Source organism: Uloborus diversus, chromosome 7 (genome assembly GCF_026930045.1).
Source record: "Uloborus diversus isolate 005 chromosome 7, Udiv.v.3.1, whole genome shotgun sequence".
NCBI classification, from domain to species: domain Eukaryota; kingdom Metazoa; phylum Arthropoda; class Arachnida; order Araneae; family Uloboridae; genus Uloborus; species Uloborus diversus.
Genome location: NC_072737.1, coordinates 139510871 through 139528608, shown reverse-complemented (window position 1 = coordinate 139528608; position 17738 = coordinate 139510871). Strand labels below are relative to the sequence as shown.

Here is a 17738-nt window from a genome sequence, read left to right as displayed (position 1 = left end):
CGAATTTTTCGCATTTTTGATGTTTACTGTACCTTGTTAAGAGGCAAACAAATAAAATTTCTTATATATTTATTAACATCATTAAATTGCAAAGTTTTAAACGAAATACCTACTCTGTAAGAACGTCAAAAGTCAAAAAATTAAACGCTGAATGCTGGTGCAGTATTATTTTGGGTTTTAATTACTTTTAAGTGTTTCAAACACATACATGGAATCTTTAATGAGTATTTCACTTCTGTGTTAAGAAATATGTGATATCTTTGAGTCTGTTCATATTGTATTTATTAGGAGTTATCATTACGTTCAGCAGCATGTGCAATTTTCATTGCTTTTAAAGTATTTGAGAGGGGCAAACAGGAAATCTGTTGTAAGACCTTCACCTTAAGAAAGTGTGCCTTGCATATGTATATTTGTAAAAAGCAATAAATGTAATGTATGTGTCAAATTACGAATAAAATGTTAAGGGTCTTATTTCCCCCCTCCCCCAGCGCATTTTCTCTTGACAGCTTTCAGGTATTCTTCAAGAACTTGCAATCACCCCTGAAACCTGTCTAGGGCTTTTCCATAACGATACGACAGCTAAAAATGCTTTAATATAATCTTTTCCAAGAAAAAATCACGAGAAGGTGTTTTTTACAAAAATAAAGAAAATTCACAAAAATAAAGAAAATTCACAAAAATATTTTGCTTTTTCACAAAAATAACGAAATTTCACAAAAATATTTTGCCTTTTCACAAAATGGGGACCTAAAAAATAAAACCTGGATCGACCCCTGTAAATATACTTTGCACAATTTTCATTTACTATGGGAAACTATTCCCCCTTTCGTTTGACATAAAATGGACTTTGACTTATCAGATCTGCATTTGAGGGTTACTGTGAAAATCATGGTTTAGTGCTTCTGTGGCACAGATCTGCTTAGGCGGTAAAGCTCTCGAGGGACATACTTCAATTCCTGGGGCATTTGTGTTATTGATTTAATAGCAATTCTTCTGGTCAATTTCTATAAGTTCATAATCTACTTTCAGACAAATGAAATATACCAGGGCCGGATTTGGAAGTGTGGAAGCCCCGGGGCAACGAAGGAGTGGAGGCCCCTAATCAGGGTTCGAAAAGATCGTCATAGTTTCGAAACTATCTGATACTTTGATATGTATCTGAATATTTTGATATATATGTATATAACCGAAATTTTCGATCAGCACTTTAATAGTAAATACATCCTGAAGTTACTGCTATTTATTTGTTTATATTACTACTATTATAATTTATAGATTTAAAATTACTGTTTCTTATTTATATCTTAACATGCATTTCATTTTAAAAGTTATGTACTTTTAAGTTATTTTCATATAATATTTACAATCAGTTGCGAAAGCTGATAACTTAATGTTATAAAAATAAAACACGTACATGTAACGATATTGATTGGTTATTAGTTTGGATGTTGAATATTATATTTATACATGCTTTGTAAAACAGACATATACCTTGAAAAATTGCCAAAAAGCACACACAGTGTCATATACAATACCAATATATAAAATAAACCAATATGTAAAATTAAAACATGATAAAATTATTTTTAGCCATATGTTTTTGTGGTATATTTTTTTTATTGCTTATTGTAATGTGCACTATTTATACATATTGGAAAAATATTTAACTAATCTTTTTATTAATTTTAATTTAACTTTTTTTAGCATAAACTGCTTTTTTTTATGCAATTATATAACTCTGAAATTAAAAATATGTATTAATCAGTGCATAATATAAAACATTTTCCTTTTTTCTGATCAACTTAAATATTTAACTTGGCACTTGCAATCTGTATATAAAAACTGTTACATTACAAATAATTTATAAATATAAAATAAAAAAGAATACTTGCAATCGGGGCTTTCTGATATATCAATAATAATATTATTTTTTGTGCAAGCATTCTTTGCAGAAATACAAAAAAAAAAAAATGTCTGGGAGAAAAAATTTGCTGACCCGTGAAAGTTAGGATATTTTATAAAAATTTCATTGTGGGGACCCCTTTGCTGTGGAGGCCCCGGGACAGTAGCCCCACCTGCCCTCCTATAAATCCGGCCCTGAAATATCCCACAACAAAAATAATGATGAAGCAAACCAAAATAAGTATACTTGGTCAAAAGTATTTTAAAAAGTTGATTTACAAAATAATGGTTAAAGTACCCTCAAATACAAATTCATTGCTTCCATTTAAATAGGCATTTCATTGCAAATTATAATTCTATTAATTTGCAAGGAAGTATATATTTTTTTTTCTCAGAAATTCTTTAATTAATTACAACAGCTCTTAATATATTTCAATTTATAACTAAGTAAATGTCCTTTGAAACTAAAAGTTTTTAAGTTTATTTTTTTTAAATTAATTCTTGGAGTATCCACTATAATATTAAAATCTGTTCGCGTCTGTCTGTCTGTCTGTCTGAAGATCTATCTTCTCGAGAACCGTTGCGAATCGAGAGTCAAACGAGATACTGATCAATTCGAAATTTTCCAAAGAAAACAATAGGACCAATCTCGTAATTGTTAGACTTTAATTAGCGGAGATATTAATTAAAACGTTAATTAACATAACGTTATTCAGGAATTTTTATTTCTTTCCTGTTGCCATTTTGCACATTGGTGAGCAAGTAAAATTCTAATAATTCTTTTAAAAGAGATTTTTTGGCTGCTGTCCAAATCTTAAAATAACGTTTCCATCTGGAATTTTTATTTTAAGTTAGTTTAAAATTGGTTGCACTATTCGGATATAGCCTTTATTTTATCGTCTGTCTTTTTTTTTTTTTAATTTTTACATTCAACGTTCTTAACTTTTTTCAGCATAGGAAAGTTGTTTCTTTAGCTATGTTTATTGATTGTAGTGTAAGTTTATCATTCACCGGCCTTATATTTTGGTACATTTAGGAGGTGTGACTAATTACGTTTATTTTGTTAGACCTTTTCCCGTCACATGGGTGAGTTTTCGAATTGTAATAACTCTCTTTTTCCTTCCTGTTTCTATTTTTGAAATACAGTTTGTATCGTTAAAAGAACATGTTAAATTAAGATTGTTTGGATTTCTTTAAGTGAAACAGGGTTGAACAGAAAAAAAACTGTTTTTAAGGATTTTAACTAAAGCTAATTTGGAATCTAATGACTTTAAATTAATGCTTATTGGTATTTATTTAGTCTTGGTCCTTTAATTTCATGTAATCAACCAAAAAGTGTGGGTCATTTTAAGTAAAAAGCTGATTGTAATTGTACATACATATTTCAGATATAGTCTATCAGATGTAATTCATTTTAACGTGAGCACACATTATAGTTGATAATGCATACATTTTCATCTTTTGTGCTAATTGAAAGTGCTCATAACTTGTATCATTAATAACTATGATTAACGTTAAAGAGATTTTTGCCAAAAATAAGCTCTACTGGTGTTTTGAAAACCTTGCATTACGCGTATTTATTTACTCCTTAGCGCTTTGGAAACTAATGTCAGAGTAATACAAAAACATCAATTGGACATCTCTTTCATTTTTTAAAGTAGCCCGTGCAACGCCGGGTACGCAGCTAGTCTTGATGAATAAGTGTTGTTTACATTCGTGAATTTTGGCGTATTTGTAACCTGATTGGTAACTCAATGCATATAAAGCCCTGAATTTTAAAATGTAACTTTAAAAATGTTTTAAGTAGTTTTTTTTTCTTTTTCACTAAGTTTTCATCTGTATTTGCTTATGGTATAGGTAATCAATGTACCATCGAAACCATGTATCATCAATGTACCAATGTACCATGAATAGGTAATCAATGTACCATTGTACCATGAAAAAGCACTTTTTAGCCTACTTTCCCAGTAAAAGTCAGAGAAGAAAAAAGCATGAAAGAAGGCTTTAATGCATCTTAAAAATATCCCGAAAAACAAAAAAAAAGGCAAAAATAAGTAAAATAGTTAGATAAATATTGAAAAATTAAAAATTGGAAAGTGTGTATTGAGATAGGAAAATGTCTGTCGGTCTGTCTGTCTGTCCCCCCTCCCCCCTAATAACTTTTGAATGAATAGTCCGATTCGAACAAATTTTTTTTTGTTAGAACGATCTCGGCGAGGACATCTCATTCCTATATTTCATTTTTTTGATATGAACATTTTTTCATTCAGTTTTGAACAGTTCAAAAAAAACTTAACATTAGCGCCTACGGGGAAACTCAAGGCAAGAATAAATCTTGAACTTAGAGGCGAAGTGGCTCCAAACAAACTTTGTAGGGAAAAGCTTTTGTTAAAAAACATATATTGAAAATTTTTTTTTGATTTGAACAAGCTTTCGTTCAATTTTGAACAGTTCAAATCTCTTAACATTAGTGCCTACGGGTAAACTGAAAGTCAATATAGATTCCGAACTTAAAGGCGGATTTACTTCAAACAAACTTTGTTGAAAATAGCTCTTGACGACCTAATCCCGACTCCGATAATTTTGGTGCTCCTGACTCTGACTCCTGTGCCCGAAAATTACTCGGATTTTGACTTCCCGACTTTGAATCTGACTTTGTAGCTTTGGCAAAAATTTATGCACGGAGTAAAAATGGCTGACTTCGACTCTTGGAAATTCGACTCTGACTCCGACTCCTATATCAAATAATAAGTCCTACTCCGTCTCTGCAAATATTGGCAGACTTGCAGACTTTTTGGGGAAATGACCGATTCCAACTCCGAGTCTTTTAATTTAAAACTTTCGGCTCTCAAATCTAACTCTTTTGTCCCAAAATCAGATGAACTCCGACTCTGACTCCACAGCCATGGTTTTTACTGTGAAATAATTGTTTTAAATATGTTTTGATTTTATTTTCAAGCTAAAGTTTTAATTTACGTATTCAGTTTTTGGCGGAGAAATTCTGAGTCCTTTATGTTTCTACATGAAGATATGCGCAGACGATTTTTTTTTTTCGACAATGAAAATTATTTCTTTAAGTTGACATTTTATTGTTTTAATTTATTTTTGAAAGTACATTAATTCATTCTTAAAAATTTTTTTGACAACAGGGGAAAAACAAACAATTTTTTTTTTGATATGATTATTTTAATGAGCTTTTAATTTGAATTCTTTTTTTTCCTTTTTGAAAGCAGTTGAATTTTTTTTTTTTTTTTTTGATGGAAAAAATGTATTTACCTGCTTTGCACGGTTGCCACACTTCCGTCCATCGAACAGAATTCCATCTTTTCAAAAATTTCGGCCATCGGATTTTTTTTTCTTGTTTAAAAACAAATCAGTTTTGAAAAATCTTTTCCATCTTAAACAATAAAAAAAAACTGTTTTACCCCTCTTTTTGCAGCTACATTTTGAAGTCCCTCCATCGTTGATGCCAGAATGAAGGCTTAAAGCTTGCAATAGTGTTGCGGGAAGCGAGTGTCACTCCGCTTTTGAGTTTACTCGGATTAGCGGGTGTGAAGTGAAGGGAAGTCTGTGAAAGAATATTTATTTTCTCTCTAAAGCCAAAATGAAAGTGGAAACGAGTTTCATGTTTGTCACGATGATTTTCGCTAATGAAACGTTGATTTGAACTAAAAGGCGAATTTTGTATAAATAAATGTGCTTATCTTTTTTCTTATTGTTTTTTTCTTGTTCAAAATGATTTTTATAGATGAAACAAATCTTTACTTTTAAATCTCCACTCTATGCCTCAAAAAAAGGTCTTATTCTTCTGAGGACAAAAAACTGGTCCATCTGCTAAAGTTCAAAAGATAACCTGTTTTTTTTTTTTTTTTTTTTTCAAAACATAACTAATTAAGTCACTCAATCTGTTGATTGCAACCATTCTTATATTAATCTGGAAAATTTTGTTCAAGTTTTTATCACAATGCATCTTATAGCCAAGAATCTCATACCTGAATTTTTTTTAATAAATATTTTTTGTATGAAATATGAACTATTTATGTAACCTAAACTATACAATCTGAAGCTTTTTTCCTGCAGTAGAAAATAGTAAGTTTTATTTTATTGTATTTTATTATTAGGTCCTCTTTCTACTTTTACCTCCTAAAAATCTTAGACAATGATATGTTATTTTTTTTATTTAGGTTTTAATTTTTACTTAATCTAACAATTTGGTTTTACTATATAGTTACAACATCAAAAATTAACATTATATATGTCTAAAACATCAAACAAACTAAGCGCTAACATTTTCGTGTCGCGAAATGGAGCTACGCGCTTTTCAGTCCTGGCCAATTTTTAGAGTGGCACCCATGCTGCTTTGTTTAAAAGGTGCTGCTATTTTATTTGTTCTTTTATTTATTTTTTACGTATCTAATTCTTTAGATGAGTGAGGCATACTTTAATTCTCGAAATCAGCTTAAAATATTAAAAAAATATGTTTGAAATAATTTACCATTTTAGCTAATTTTGAGAATACTGATCAGATACTAGAAAGTCAATATTGGTATATAGGAAAGTAGGCTCGTTTAGTTCTAGACAGAACTTCTTGTTTATATCACTAAATCTCGTTTTAAACTTCAAACATGTTCTACCAAACTTTAAAAGATTAAAAAATATATCTCTTTTCTGAAAAGATTTTAAGAATATAAAACTGAAACTCTGGTGTACATGGAAAAAAGGGCAGTAATTAGATAGTTTTGCTCTTATTTAAAATGATCATCCAAACTAATTTCTTCCATTGTTTTATTATTGATTCTTGTTTCCAGGGGTCGAAGTGGTCCTATATATCCTATATTTCCTATATTTTTGGAAAATGTCCTATATTTCCTATATTCCTGTTTTTTATCCAATTTATTTCTTTAAAACAACAGTAAACAAACTATCTGACTTTGGATTTTTCGTCGAAAGTACGTGTGCAAACAAATCTGCAAATTAAAAAACACAACTCATTAAATCCTGCAACAGGCATCTTCTCTCATTGGCCACAGCAATATGACGTCACTGTAGTGGGTGGAGTTTCGAGAACGAATTCTGAAGTTGGTTTTAGAATTTTGCGTTTGGCAACAGCAGTTTGTTTTGTTTTCCAGCGTGGTTTTTTTTGGTTTTGTTTTCGTGGTTATTTTTTGGTTTTTGTTTTCGCGGGTATATTTTTGTGTTCAGTGCATTTTCTGATCGGAATGTTATATAATAGTCTTTTTGCAACTTTTCTTTTTGTGGAATTTTATAGAACAAAATATCTGTATGTTTGTGCTACAAAGCATTGGTTATTTCCTGTTAGTTCTCAACACAAAGACGGTTTTTATTTATTTATATAAGCTATGTTTGTGACACTTCTATCCCCGCAAAAATTGTGAGTTGCTGTGTTAATTATCAATAAATTTCACTGTTCTTTTTTTTTTTTGTCTACAAAGTACACTTTTTTCAAAAATTATTCTTTCAACTACAGGAAAGTCATTTCAGGTGTAAGTTATAATTTTGTTTGAAGGTTTTTTTTAAAACAAAATCATTGATAAGAATAAATAAATAATATGCATGTATTATTTCTTTTTTCATAGCGAAACTATTCATATAATGTGTCCTATATTTGTCCTACATTTTTTGTGGAAAATGTCCTATATGTGACAAGTCGATCACTTCTACCCCTGTGTTTCTGAGTTCCAAGATTTTGTTCTTGATGTAGCAAGTTATGAGTTTCATAAATGAGGAAATCTTTAATTTGTTCTTTTTGTTTAACAAAATAAGTATAATTTTATACCTGATTGTATTTTGTGTTATAGACAAATGATTTTAACAGGACTGGTAGCAATTGCACAACATTTAGGTCCATCCAGAGTGGAGGGTGAACTTCTGCCTCAGTGTTGGGAACAAGTCAGTGTTTTTCTTCATTAGGAATCTATATAGGATTGTTACTGTTTTAGTTCTGAACTGTTTACAGGGTTCCCACAAATAACTGACGGCAAAATTCATGTGTGCATAATTTGCATTCAAGATGTTCTTTAGTTTTGGCAACACTTAATATTTTTAGTTTAATTTTATGAGCAATAGCGCAGACAATTTTTTGAAATAAAATCTGTTTTATTCTTTGCATTCTCAAGATGGATGCTAAAGACATTTAATTCTCAAATTGCATTTAAAAGGTAAGTGAAAGTGTGAAATTTTTAAAAAATAAGTATTTAAATGTGTCAAAGAGATTAATTGAAATAACTTTAAGATAGTTTAAAGAAACAGGTAGTGTAGAAGTAAGGCATAGTGGTGGAAGAAAACAATAAAAAAAATTAATAAAATGTGTCTGCAAAAGAATTCGAAGAACTCCTGCACAATCTGCCCGAAAAATTTCACGAAATCTTAATTTATCAAAACATATGGCTGGAATCATCATAAAACAGAATTTAAAGTTAAAAGCTTACAAGAAAATGACAGTCCATGGATTAACAGAGAAAAATAAAGTTGAAAGACTAAGAAAGTGCAAATAACTGCTGATAAGACACAGTGCTAGTGAGACAATTTTTTCGGATGAGAAATAATTTCTGCAACAAGCATTTCATACTAGGCAAAATAACAGGATTAATGCAACATCAATGCTGAATATCACTTCAACTAAAAGAATTGTTCAGAGGTTCCAGAAACCATTTTCAGTAGTGATTTGGGATGCTATAAGCAAGAGAGGATAACTACCCCTTCTTTTTATTGAAAAAGGTGTGAAAATAGACAAAAAATATTATTTGCAAAAAGTATTGAAATCTTACATGATTAAAGAAGCTCAAAAATTATTTAAAAAGGATTCATTCACATTTCAGCCGGATTCGGCACCTGCCCTCAAAGCAAAGATTGTTCAACACTGGTGCAAACAGAATTGTCCATCCTTTATTTCCACAGAAGAATGGCCTGCATCCAGTCTTGATTTCAATCCACTGGACTATTGCATATGGGAATACATGGAGAATCAGTTGAAAAACCTCTGTAGTGCATACCGCAGCAGAAGCCTTTCCAAAAAGATTGTCATCTGTGGTTACAGTTAAAGGCGTGAGAATGGAAACCATTGCTTAAACATTGATCAAAATGATGCTACTTTTATTTAACATTTATTTTATCATTATAGAAAAACTTGTGTTACAGTAATAAAATTTTTTTGAACCGTCAGTTATTTGTCGGCACCCTGTAGTTGTATCATCAGTTTTCTTTCTGTAATAATCCTGTGCAACATATTAAAATAATTAAGGGGCTCTCTGAAAATTTTTGTTGAGTTGCATTTCTACTGTATTGATGATAAAAACAAAGATGAATTAACACAAAGTCAGAGAGTAGAATAAATATTATCCTAGTTTGAAGTCGCCTACAGTTAACCCTCCAAGACTGGAGCCAATGACACATAACTAAAAATAAACTATTTAAGTATCTGTTTTTGAAGAAAGATGGTTTTATTCATGTTTTTTATGGCAAAATCTGTTCTTGCAAAAGGTAGAAAATAGTAATTCATAATAGAGTCATGTCAAACACATGAATGAAATAATATTTTTGACCATTGAGTTCTCAGATTATGTTAAGTTTTGGCTCACATTTTCTACTTATGGGGAATAATAGAAAATCAAGTTTATAAAACTTTTTGAACAAAATTCTGTTTACTGCCTTTCAGAATGTCAGATATTGAAAAACTTTGTAGACATTTAATAAAAAGTTGAATAGTTTTGCACGAAACTATTTATGCCTCTAAAAATGATGCTAAAGAAATCATCTGCGTATCAGTTTAAAGCTCTTACTTTTTTGAGCTTTGAGTGTTATAAACAACACAACACTTTAAAACAATACAAAATGTTTTTAAACTTTTAGTTTAAATATTTCAAAATTTTAAATATCGCATAAACATTATCGCCAACATTATAATAAAAATTATATTTGTATATCACTCAAACATGCAAACTTTCAATATCGAGAAATGATTGTATTTTGAGGACTTAACTATATAAAAGTGGCTTCAATGTAGCATAAAAAGTACAATGCAGACACATTAACTTTTATTACTTTATTTTCTAAAATACATTAAAAAAATAGGTATAATTTACTGTTCTAAGCAATCTTTATGACACCTAAAGAAAAAAAAATGTATAGTTAATTTAACTTTAATAGGGAAGTTGCAACCTATTAAATGTTCATATTTTGGCTATTGGATATTGTTAATTGACCCTCAAAACTAAAAAATTCACCATCGCTCAATTTTAAAACACCGTGGTTGATTTTTAATGAATTTTTAAAAATCCACGTGACGTCAATCTGAAACGTCACGAGCCTACTTCACAGGGCGCAAATGGGCAGCCTTCCGCCGAAGATCCCTTGTTTTCGCTAGGAACATTTTGAGCGTGCTGATATTTTTATTTTTTAGAAATTCAATAATCCTTTTGAACACACTATGGAGACCGGATTCGTTAAAGCACAATCTAAATAATCTTCCTCATGTAACATCAATGAGGATATTCGAATATTTCCGAGAGGATGAGAGGTTTAATGTTCTAGAAACGCGAGGAGTTACATGCGAGGAGCCTTTTACGTTTCGTCTTCGAAGTCGAATGCGTGACCTTCGGCTTCTCCCCTATCAGAAGAGGGCATGACGTCACTTCCTATGCCATTTGATGTCACAAGAACGTGAACTTTAAAAATTAATTTAAAAAGAAACTACTTATCGTATCGCAAAATTTTTTTCACCTATGATGTTCATACATGTTACTCTATCATATAAAAATAAAATTGAAAAATCGAAAACTTCCCCATTTCTTCCTTTGTATACTCAGTAGATTCATTTGAATTACATATTTGAAATCTGTTGCATAATTCTCCAATTCTTTCTGTTTATCTTTAGCAGTATATTAAAAATAAAATATTTTGTTGAATTTTTTGCAGATAACCCACAAATATGTCGAAAGGAGGCTGTTAGTAGCAGAGTCGTGTGGCGTTTTAGCACCATATGTTATGGTGAGTACATATTAGACTGTCCCCCCCCCCACAAAAAAAAATCACAAATCAATATACATACCAACTAATGTTGTGCCAAATGACATTTCAAAGGTGTGATAAAAATTTTAACCAAATATTTTAAAATTAACAGACCTCTCATGAACATCCAAAATCATTTTTGCGCCTTTTTTTTAATACAGAATGTACTTGATGTAATAAATATTAAACAGAAAAATCTTTTTGTTGTTCATTAGTCTGTACATCTAAAGCATAATAAAGTGTAAAACATGATGGTTTTTTTTACATTACAAGCAATCAGTTCTGGTTAACTTAGTGTTTTCAAAATTCTGACTGTCTTAATTTTAACCGCCATCTTGTGAAGCAGAACACTGCCATTTTGTTCTTGACTTATTGTAACTCTCAATTTAAAATTGCATTTAGCATTTTGTACAAAAATTCAAGTTACTAACTTACATTCTTCTCATTTTTGATTTTGTTTAAATTTTTTTTTCCTCATTTTTAAGTTTCATTTTAAATTATAGCTACGTTTTTTAATTCAGAAGGAGTTTCAAAAGCATCTCCTATTTTTGGGACATAGGCATCACATACTAGAAATCTTGGCTGCTAGTATGTTTGAACTATTCTTTCCATCATCAGGACCACAAATTGCCATTGTTGCTCAATTTAAAGACTTTTGGCCTTTCATAAACCAAGAAAATTATGAATCAATTGGTAAACACACTCCTGGTTTTGTTTTATTAGAAAAGAAAAGTAGTGGATTACAGAATAATCAAAATGATGTTGTACAGTTATTTAGGCAGCTACTAAATGAGGAAATCCAACTTTGCCATGATTATTTAATTTTCCGACTGTCACTGATTGCTCTTGGTGGTGCTGATCAAGTTCTTTGTAGTATGTTTAGTTTACCTGGTGCTTATCACCGTGCAAGGTGGATGACAAAAGGCATTTATTGCTTCAAGATTTTGTGCTTTCGCAGGGAATTTAAGCTAGCATCATATGAGATCCAAGCATTAAAAGAAACAAGTCTGCTCATGACAAGAATCTATGTAAAAATGTGGCTCAATGCACCATATAATTAACTTGCATCTTTTAAAAATACTAGAACTATATAAAAAAACTGATAGTGAAATGGCTCTTATAGCACTTAAAAAACTTAAAGAACAACTTTGGTATCTAAGTGAGGATTCAATTGGATTAGCTTTTTTTTTCAGATCCTGTGTCTCTAAAGGAAAAGTCTGCCTCGGTTAAAGCTTTGCAGCGACAAAATTCTAAAACAGTTTTTAGAAGCCTAGAAGCCAAAATTCACCACACATTATTTGTAAATCTACAGGCAAATCAAAAGACCTTTTAATTTTTCTATTACGGGCAAAACCGTGCAGGTACCACTAGTACTCAATAAATTAGGTTTCCGAAACTTATAATGGCATTGAGCTGTCACTTAATACTCTTCAAATAGTTTAAAATTTTGCAAGACTTTTATTTACCTCAAATGTCACAATAATACATGTTATGTGAGCTGAAATTCCAAAAAAAAAAATTTTCCCATACAACTTTGGGACAATCTAGTGCTTATACATCTCAGACGATCTCTGAATTTTAAAATGAAATTTTATAGATGACTTATTCTGTTTATTCGATGTTTCTCTTAATTTAAAAAGGCATTTTATATATTAAAGTGCATTTTGAGTCAAATTTTAGTTGTTGTAATAGTTTACTGTAATACAATCACAATGAAAATTATCTGTGCTCTTTCAGAAAACTAAAATACAATACATTGTCATTTAATCCAAATAATTTATTCTTAATTATTGAACTAAATAATAAACTAATATATAGAAGAAATTCTTATCATTCAAGCTTTGGTCCATGTGGAAGCTTGCATTGGTGAGAAAATGGAAAAAATAAATGTTGTCATATGACACTGCCACTGATATATTTGATTGTTATGGGGTGATACAGGAAAAATATTTCAGATGTGAACAAGTTTGCCATATATATGTCTTGTACAGTTCATTAACTTTTTCTGATCAGAAAAATTGTTACTGACAGTTCTGACTTTTTTTTTCTATCTCTTTCTCTCTCTTCTCCATGCTAGTTAATCTATATTTTACCAGTTAATAATATAATGTGGTTTAAAAGTTTTAGTGCTGGTTTAAAAAAAAAATGCTCCATGCATGAAATTAATATATCATTACGATTTTTATTGTAGAGTGGAATACGTAGCTCTCTTCTACTTTCAATGCTACAGCAAATGTTACATGAAGATAAAGATGAATTAGTTAGAGAGACTGTGGTTAAAAACTTAGCATTATTACTTCTGTATGTTGAAGATTGTGATAAATTTTGTAAAGTATGTATGAATAACTAATTGTTCTCAACTTTTATTCATTGAAAATTGTATGATTTTTTTAAAAATAAAAATTAATCCTTAGAATTCATTTGAAAAAAAAATTGTTTAGTTTGTTTTCCTTCTAATTAATGAAATCTCTCATAGGCTTCTGAATTTCTGTTTTTGTCATTAGAAGACAGAAGCGTCAGTGTGATTGATTCTGGTCTTAATGTATTGCTTCCCTCTATAGCAGTTTGGGCTTTAGAACTAAGGCAGTTGGAATCTCATCTTCTACCTGCTCTGATGAAAGTTTTAGACAATCATTTTAAGGTATAAAGCATACTTAATGATAACTAACAATTTATCTGTGAATTTTAATCATACGACCATTTGACATTTTTTTAAAAAAAAATTTATTTTAACTAAACATTTTTTAAAAAATGTCTTGCATTTTATTTTAATTAATGTTCTATACTTTTATGTATAAATTTTGAAAAACCTTTTTTACAAATTTTGAATTAAGAAAATTAGGAAGAATTATATTAATTCCAATTATTATTATTATTTGAAAATGTATTGCGTTTTACGATTTTGAGAATGTAAGGGAACATAATTAATTTTCTCACAATGTTGTTTTACTTGGTTTTTAATTTAAATCTTTTTAAAATAAATAAAATATGAAAAGGGAAATAAGTCCGACTTCTTTCTTTTCTTTTATAGTTTGTTAGTAGAAAACTGGAATCTTTGTTGTAGAAATGTAATGCCCATGTCTTAATTCAATATGTGTAAAGGTAGAAAATAAAATAAATCTCTACCCATTTCAAGAAAGTCTCTTAATAAATTATTTGTAAGGAAGAAGAAAACCCCTCCCGTTTAGCGAAATTTTAAGTGATTTGTCCTAGTAATCAGTGCTGTATTTTTTTGGGGGCGGGGAGGGGATATCCTGTGCCCCAAGATATTTGGTTTTCATTGTAAAAATATGCAAATGTAGTAAAATTTGGTTTTAAACCTTTTTTTTTTGGTGGGTCCACTCAAACCCCCAGTGAGTTCCTCTAAATATTTTAACCAATTATAGTGCTACTAGTAATGCCACTACAAAATGCATAGTTATGAAGGGAATAGACAGGTGTTTTTCTAGGAATATTTGAAAAAAGCAAATTTGGAAATAAATATTAAGAACTAATAATACATACTTGATTTTGATTACACTTTAGTTGTAACAAATTACCTTGTCATGTTAGTTGTTAAAAAAGTCTACAACAGTGTTGAGTACATGTGTTGATTTATTTATTTAAAAAAGAAAAAAAAAATCTGACTTTCACTTATGTATATGTTATATATTGCCTTTTGGGAAATTGTTTACTGTATGTTGAAACAAAAAAGTCAGTTGCACTTGTGCGATGTGCATCTCTAATTAATTCTCTGTTAAAATTAGTTTGTCTCTTAAACTTAATTATATCGATTAAGCTTACCTAATCTGTGACAACTGTTGTTGGTTTTCATTTGAAATTTTTAATTTGATTCACATATGGAGACTACTCTTAAAAATATTTTATAATCGCTTTTTATGAACCGCATTGTTCTTGATAAAGTCACATATTTAGTGTCTTTGGTGCAGATAATATTTACCGCATAAGAAGCTATCTTATTTTTGTATTTTGTGTTGCTTTCTTTTCTTTCTTTATTATTATTATTATTATTATTTTGGAATTATGCTTGATTTTGTTAACAATGTTTCTCTTTTTTTTAGATTTTAAGTGATACCTCTTTGCCTTCTGTCTCAGGCTCCATTCAAAATGAAGAACAGCAGTGTGTATTGCTAGTGAAGGCAATTTCAACTCTGTTGCCATTTCTTCTTATATCTGTTATAAAATCAGGTCCTTTCTCTGATGATGTTGAGAGCTGTTTTAAATCTGCTTCTGAATTTGATGGTAAAAAGAAATGTCGTTTTGATTATGTTTGCTTTTTCGTGTAGTTTCAATTGCAGCTATTAATTATAATAACTTGTCGATTTGAAAAACAAGCAACTTAGTATTTCATTACTATAACCACAAAAGAATAGTAAATTTTTTAAATTGTAAATAAAACATTTTTGATTTGTTAACTATTAATTGCTTTTCATAATTTAAAAGAGGTAATTCCTGTTATTATTTTGGTTTAAACTTCCATGGCAGTGTCCACAGAATATCATGTGAAATCTGAACTGAACTCGTATACTTAAGTAACCAGGAAAACTTGTTAATACAGCAGTGATAAAAATTGATTCAAACTAAAATCATAAAATACTACTCAAAGAAATGAAAAACATACCATCTGGCATTGCATTGTGAAATAAAAGGGCATGTAGACCAGATAAAGTATTTAAATCTCTGTAACATGTGAACATAATGTGTCTTTCAGTTTAATTCTCATTCTACAACTTTTGTTTAAAAAGTAACAAGGTAATGTTAAAAGGTTTGAATGTAAGCATTATAAGCATACAATAGTGGGTGCTAAAAAAGAAGTGTTGCTTTGTAATAAAATAAAATATGTCATATATTTTTGTATTTTAGTCAGGGTTGGCAAGTTTCTGCCGAGGTGGTTAAAACCACTGGTAGAAACCGGTTAAAACCGGCATGGCAGAAACCACTTTCTGCCACATTTGCGGCAGAAACTGGCAAAAACTCACAAAATGAAAAATTAATTCTTGATATACAGTAAAACCCCTCCTAATGACACCCCTTTTATGAGGAGAATTTTTAATTCCCAGGTTGCAATGCAAATAACATTATTAAACCCCTGTTCTGCGGACACCTCTCTATTGTGGACAAAAAAATTTGTCCCGTTAGTGTCCGCATTAGAGGGATTTTAATGTACAACAGAAAATGCATGGAAAAAATAATTAATTGTTAACCAAAGCACTGTAATTTTATCACAAAATTATCACAATTCAAAATCAAATGTTACATTGTTGGGACTCTGCAATTGCCTCTTTGAAAAGGTGGTTACAAAAATCAAAACAAGTTCTCAATTTAATATGCACAAATGAGAAACTAGAATATTCTTGAAACAGAAGAGCTAGCAGACAATGCATCAAGGAGCAAGCAATGCTCGTGAAACTTTCATATATTGTATAACTGGTACATCATGTTAGGTGATAGTAACTGTGGTTGTGGTAAAAATTTGACTAGAAAAATAAGTTTTGAGAAATGGGGCCAATTTGTTTTGCAAAGCTGTGACATTAGGTACAAAATTCTAGGCAAGTAAAATTCTGGCACTTTCTTCTTGAAGCACGTGACATGATAATTTCAATCACAAACAATTTAGAGGAAGCATATAAGTGAGCAAATTACAATCAGTAATGCCTGTTTAATTCTGTATGTCACTCCTCTTTCCTAAGCACCCACGTATGATTTTTTATCCTTTGTTAAATTAATCCAAACACTACGAGCCTCTGCAATTGAAAAGTTCCCTCTCTCTGAACTAAATCAAGAGCACTAGCACTGGATTTTATTTTTTTAAATGATGAAATGATGTTTAATTTTTTAGTTTACTTAAACAAATATCATTTACTAATTACTTGAGTTATTAAAGACACTTTTAAGTTTTTGCCAGTTTCTGCCGGTTTTTACCGGTTATAACCAGTTTCTGCCACTGGCACGGCAAAAACTAGTTTCTGCCGGCAGAAAGCCAACCCTGATTTTAGTGTAATTTCAAAGTTCAATATCAAAAAGATAAAATTTGATTTTTGAAAAATTCTTACTACTTAATGTCATTATTTTTTGAAGAATTATTTTAGTGCCTAGTGTGGGGCATCCTTTATATATTTTTTTTTTTTCATTTTTAAGTAGCACTGCTTTAAAGTCATGGTCATTTCAGAGGATTGTTCAAACTTTTTATGGAGGGAAGGGGGGGGGGCTCTAAAATACATATTTGACGATCAGCAGAAGGCTCTGGAGTCTAGGTTGGTCCAAGTCAGTTTATTAGTCCCCAACAAAGATCAATGGCCCTCTTAAAGCTATCCACCCCCGCGCTCATTTCAGCCTGTTCTAAGTGCCCATGACCCTACTACAGTTATATTTCCTAGTTTCCAAGTTAGCCTGAAATTTGGAAACAGAAGATATGAAATAGATTGTCTTATCCTAGTTATGTTTTACTCAAAATTGATTCAGCTGTAAAAAGTGGTGTAATCCAGGACAAAAGGTAGAGGGTCGCTTACAAGTATGAGCACAAGTTAATGCTACTGAAAAGTAGGAGAGCTCTTTTCTAAGAATTGAAAGGAGGGGGAGGCTGTCCCTCAATGTCCTCCCTCGACTACACCACTGAGTGTAAATTTATCCATTGTTTTTAACAACTCAATCAGCAAAAGAGAAAAAAAAGAAAGAAATTTGGAACAAAGTCTATATAACTGAAAAAATTTCAAATTGAAATGTTAGAAAATTCTATTTGCTTTTTCCAGTTATCTGAGCTTTCAATCTGAGCACCGACATCCCAAAGCCTTGAGCAGCTGTTTGCTTTG

General features: G+C 30.5%; 1 protein-coding gene across 1 annotated transcript in view; it reads left to right on the top strand.

The window, feature by feature from the left end:
• LOC129225918 (RAB11-binding protein RELCH homolog) overlaps positions 1-17738 on the top strand; it is a 93389-nt gene that overhangs the window by 36760 nt on the left and 38891 nt on the right. The window contains exons 10-14 of the mRNA XM_054860451.1: positions 7722-7812; positions 10837-10908; positions 13121-13261; positions 13406-13570; positions 14991-15171. Of these exons, the coding sequence (XP_054716426.1) occupies positions 7722-7812; positions 10837-10908; positions 13121-13261; positions 13406-13570; positions 14991-15171 (650 nt within the window). The remainder of the gene's footprint in view (positions 1-7721; positions 7813-10836; positions 10909-13120; positions 13262-13405; positions 13571-14990; positions 15172-17738) is intronic.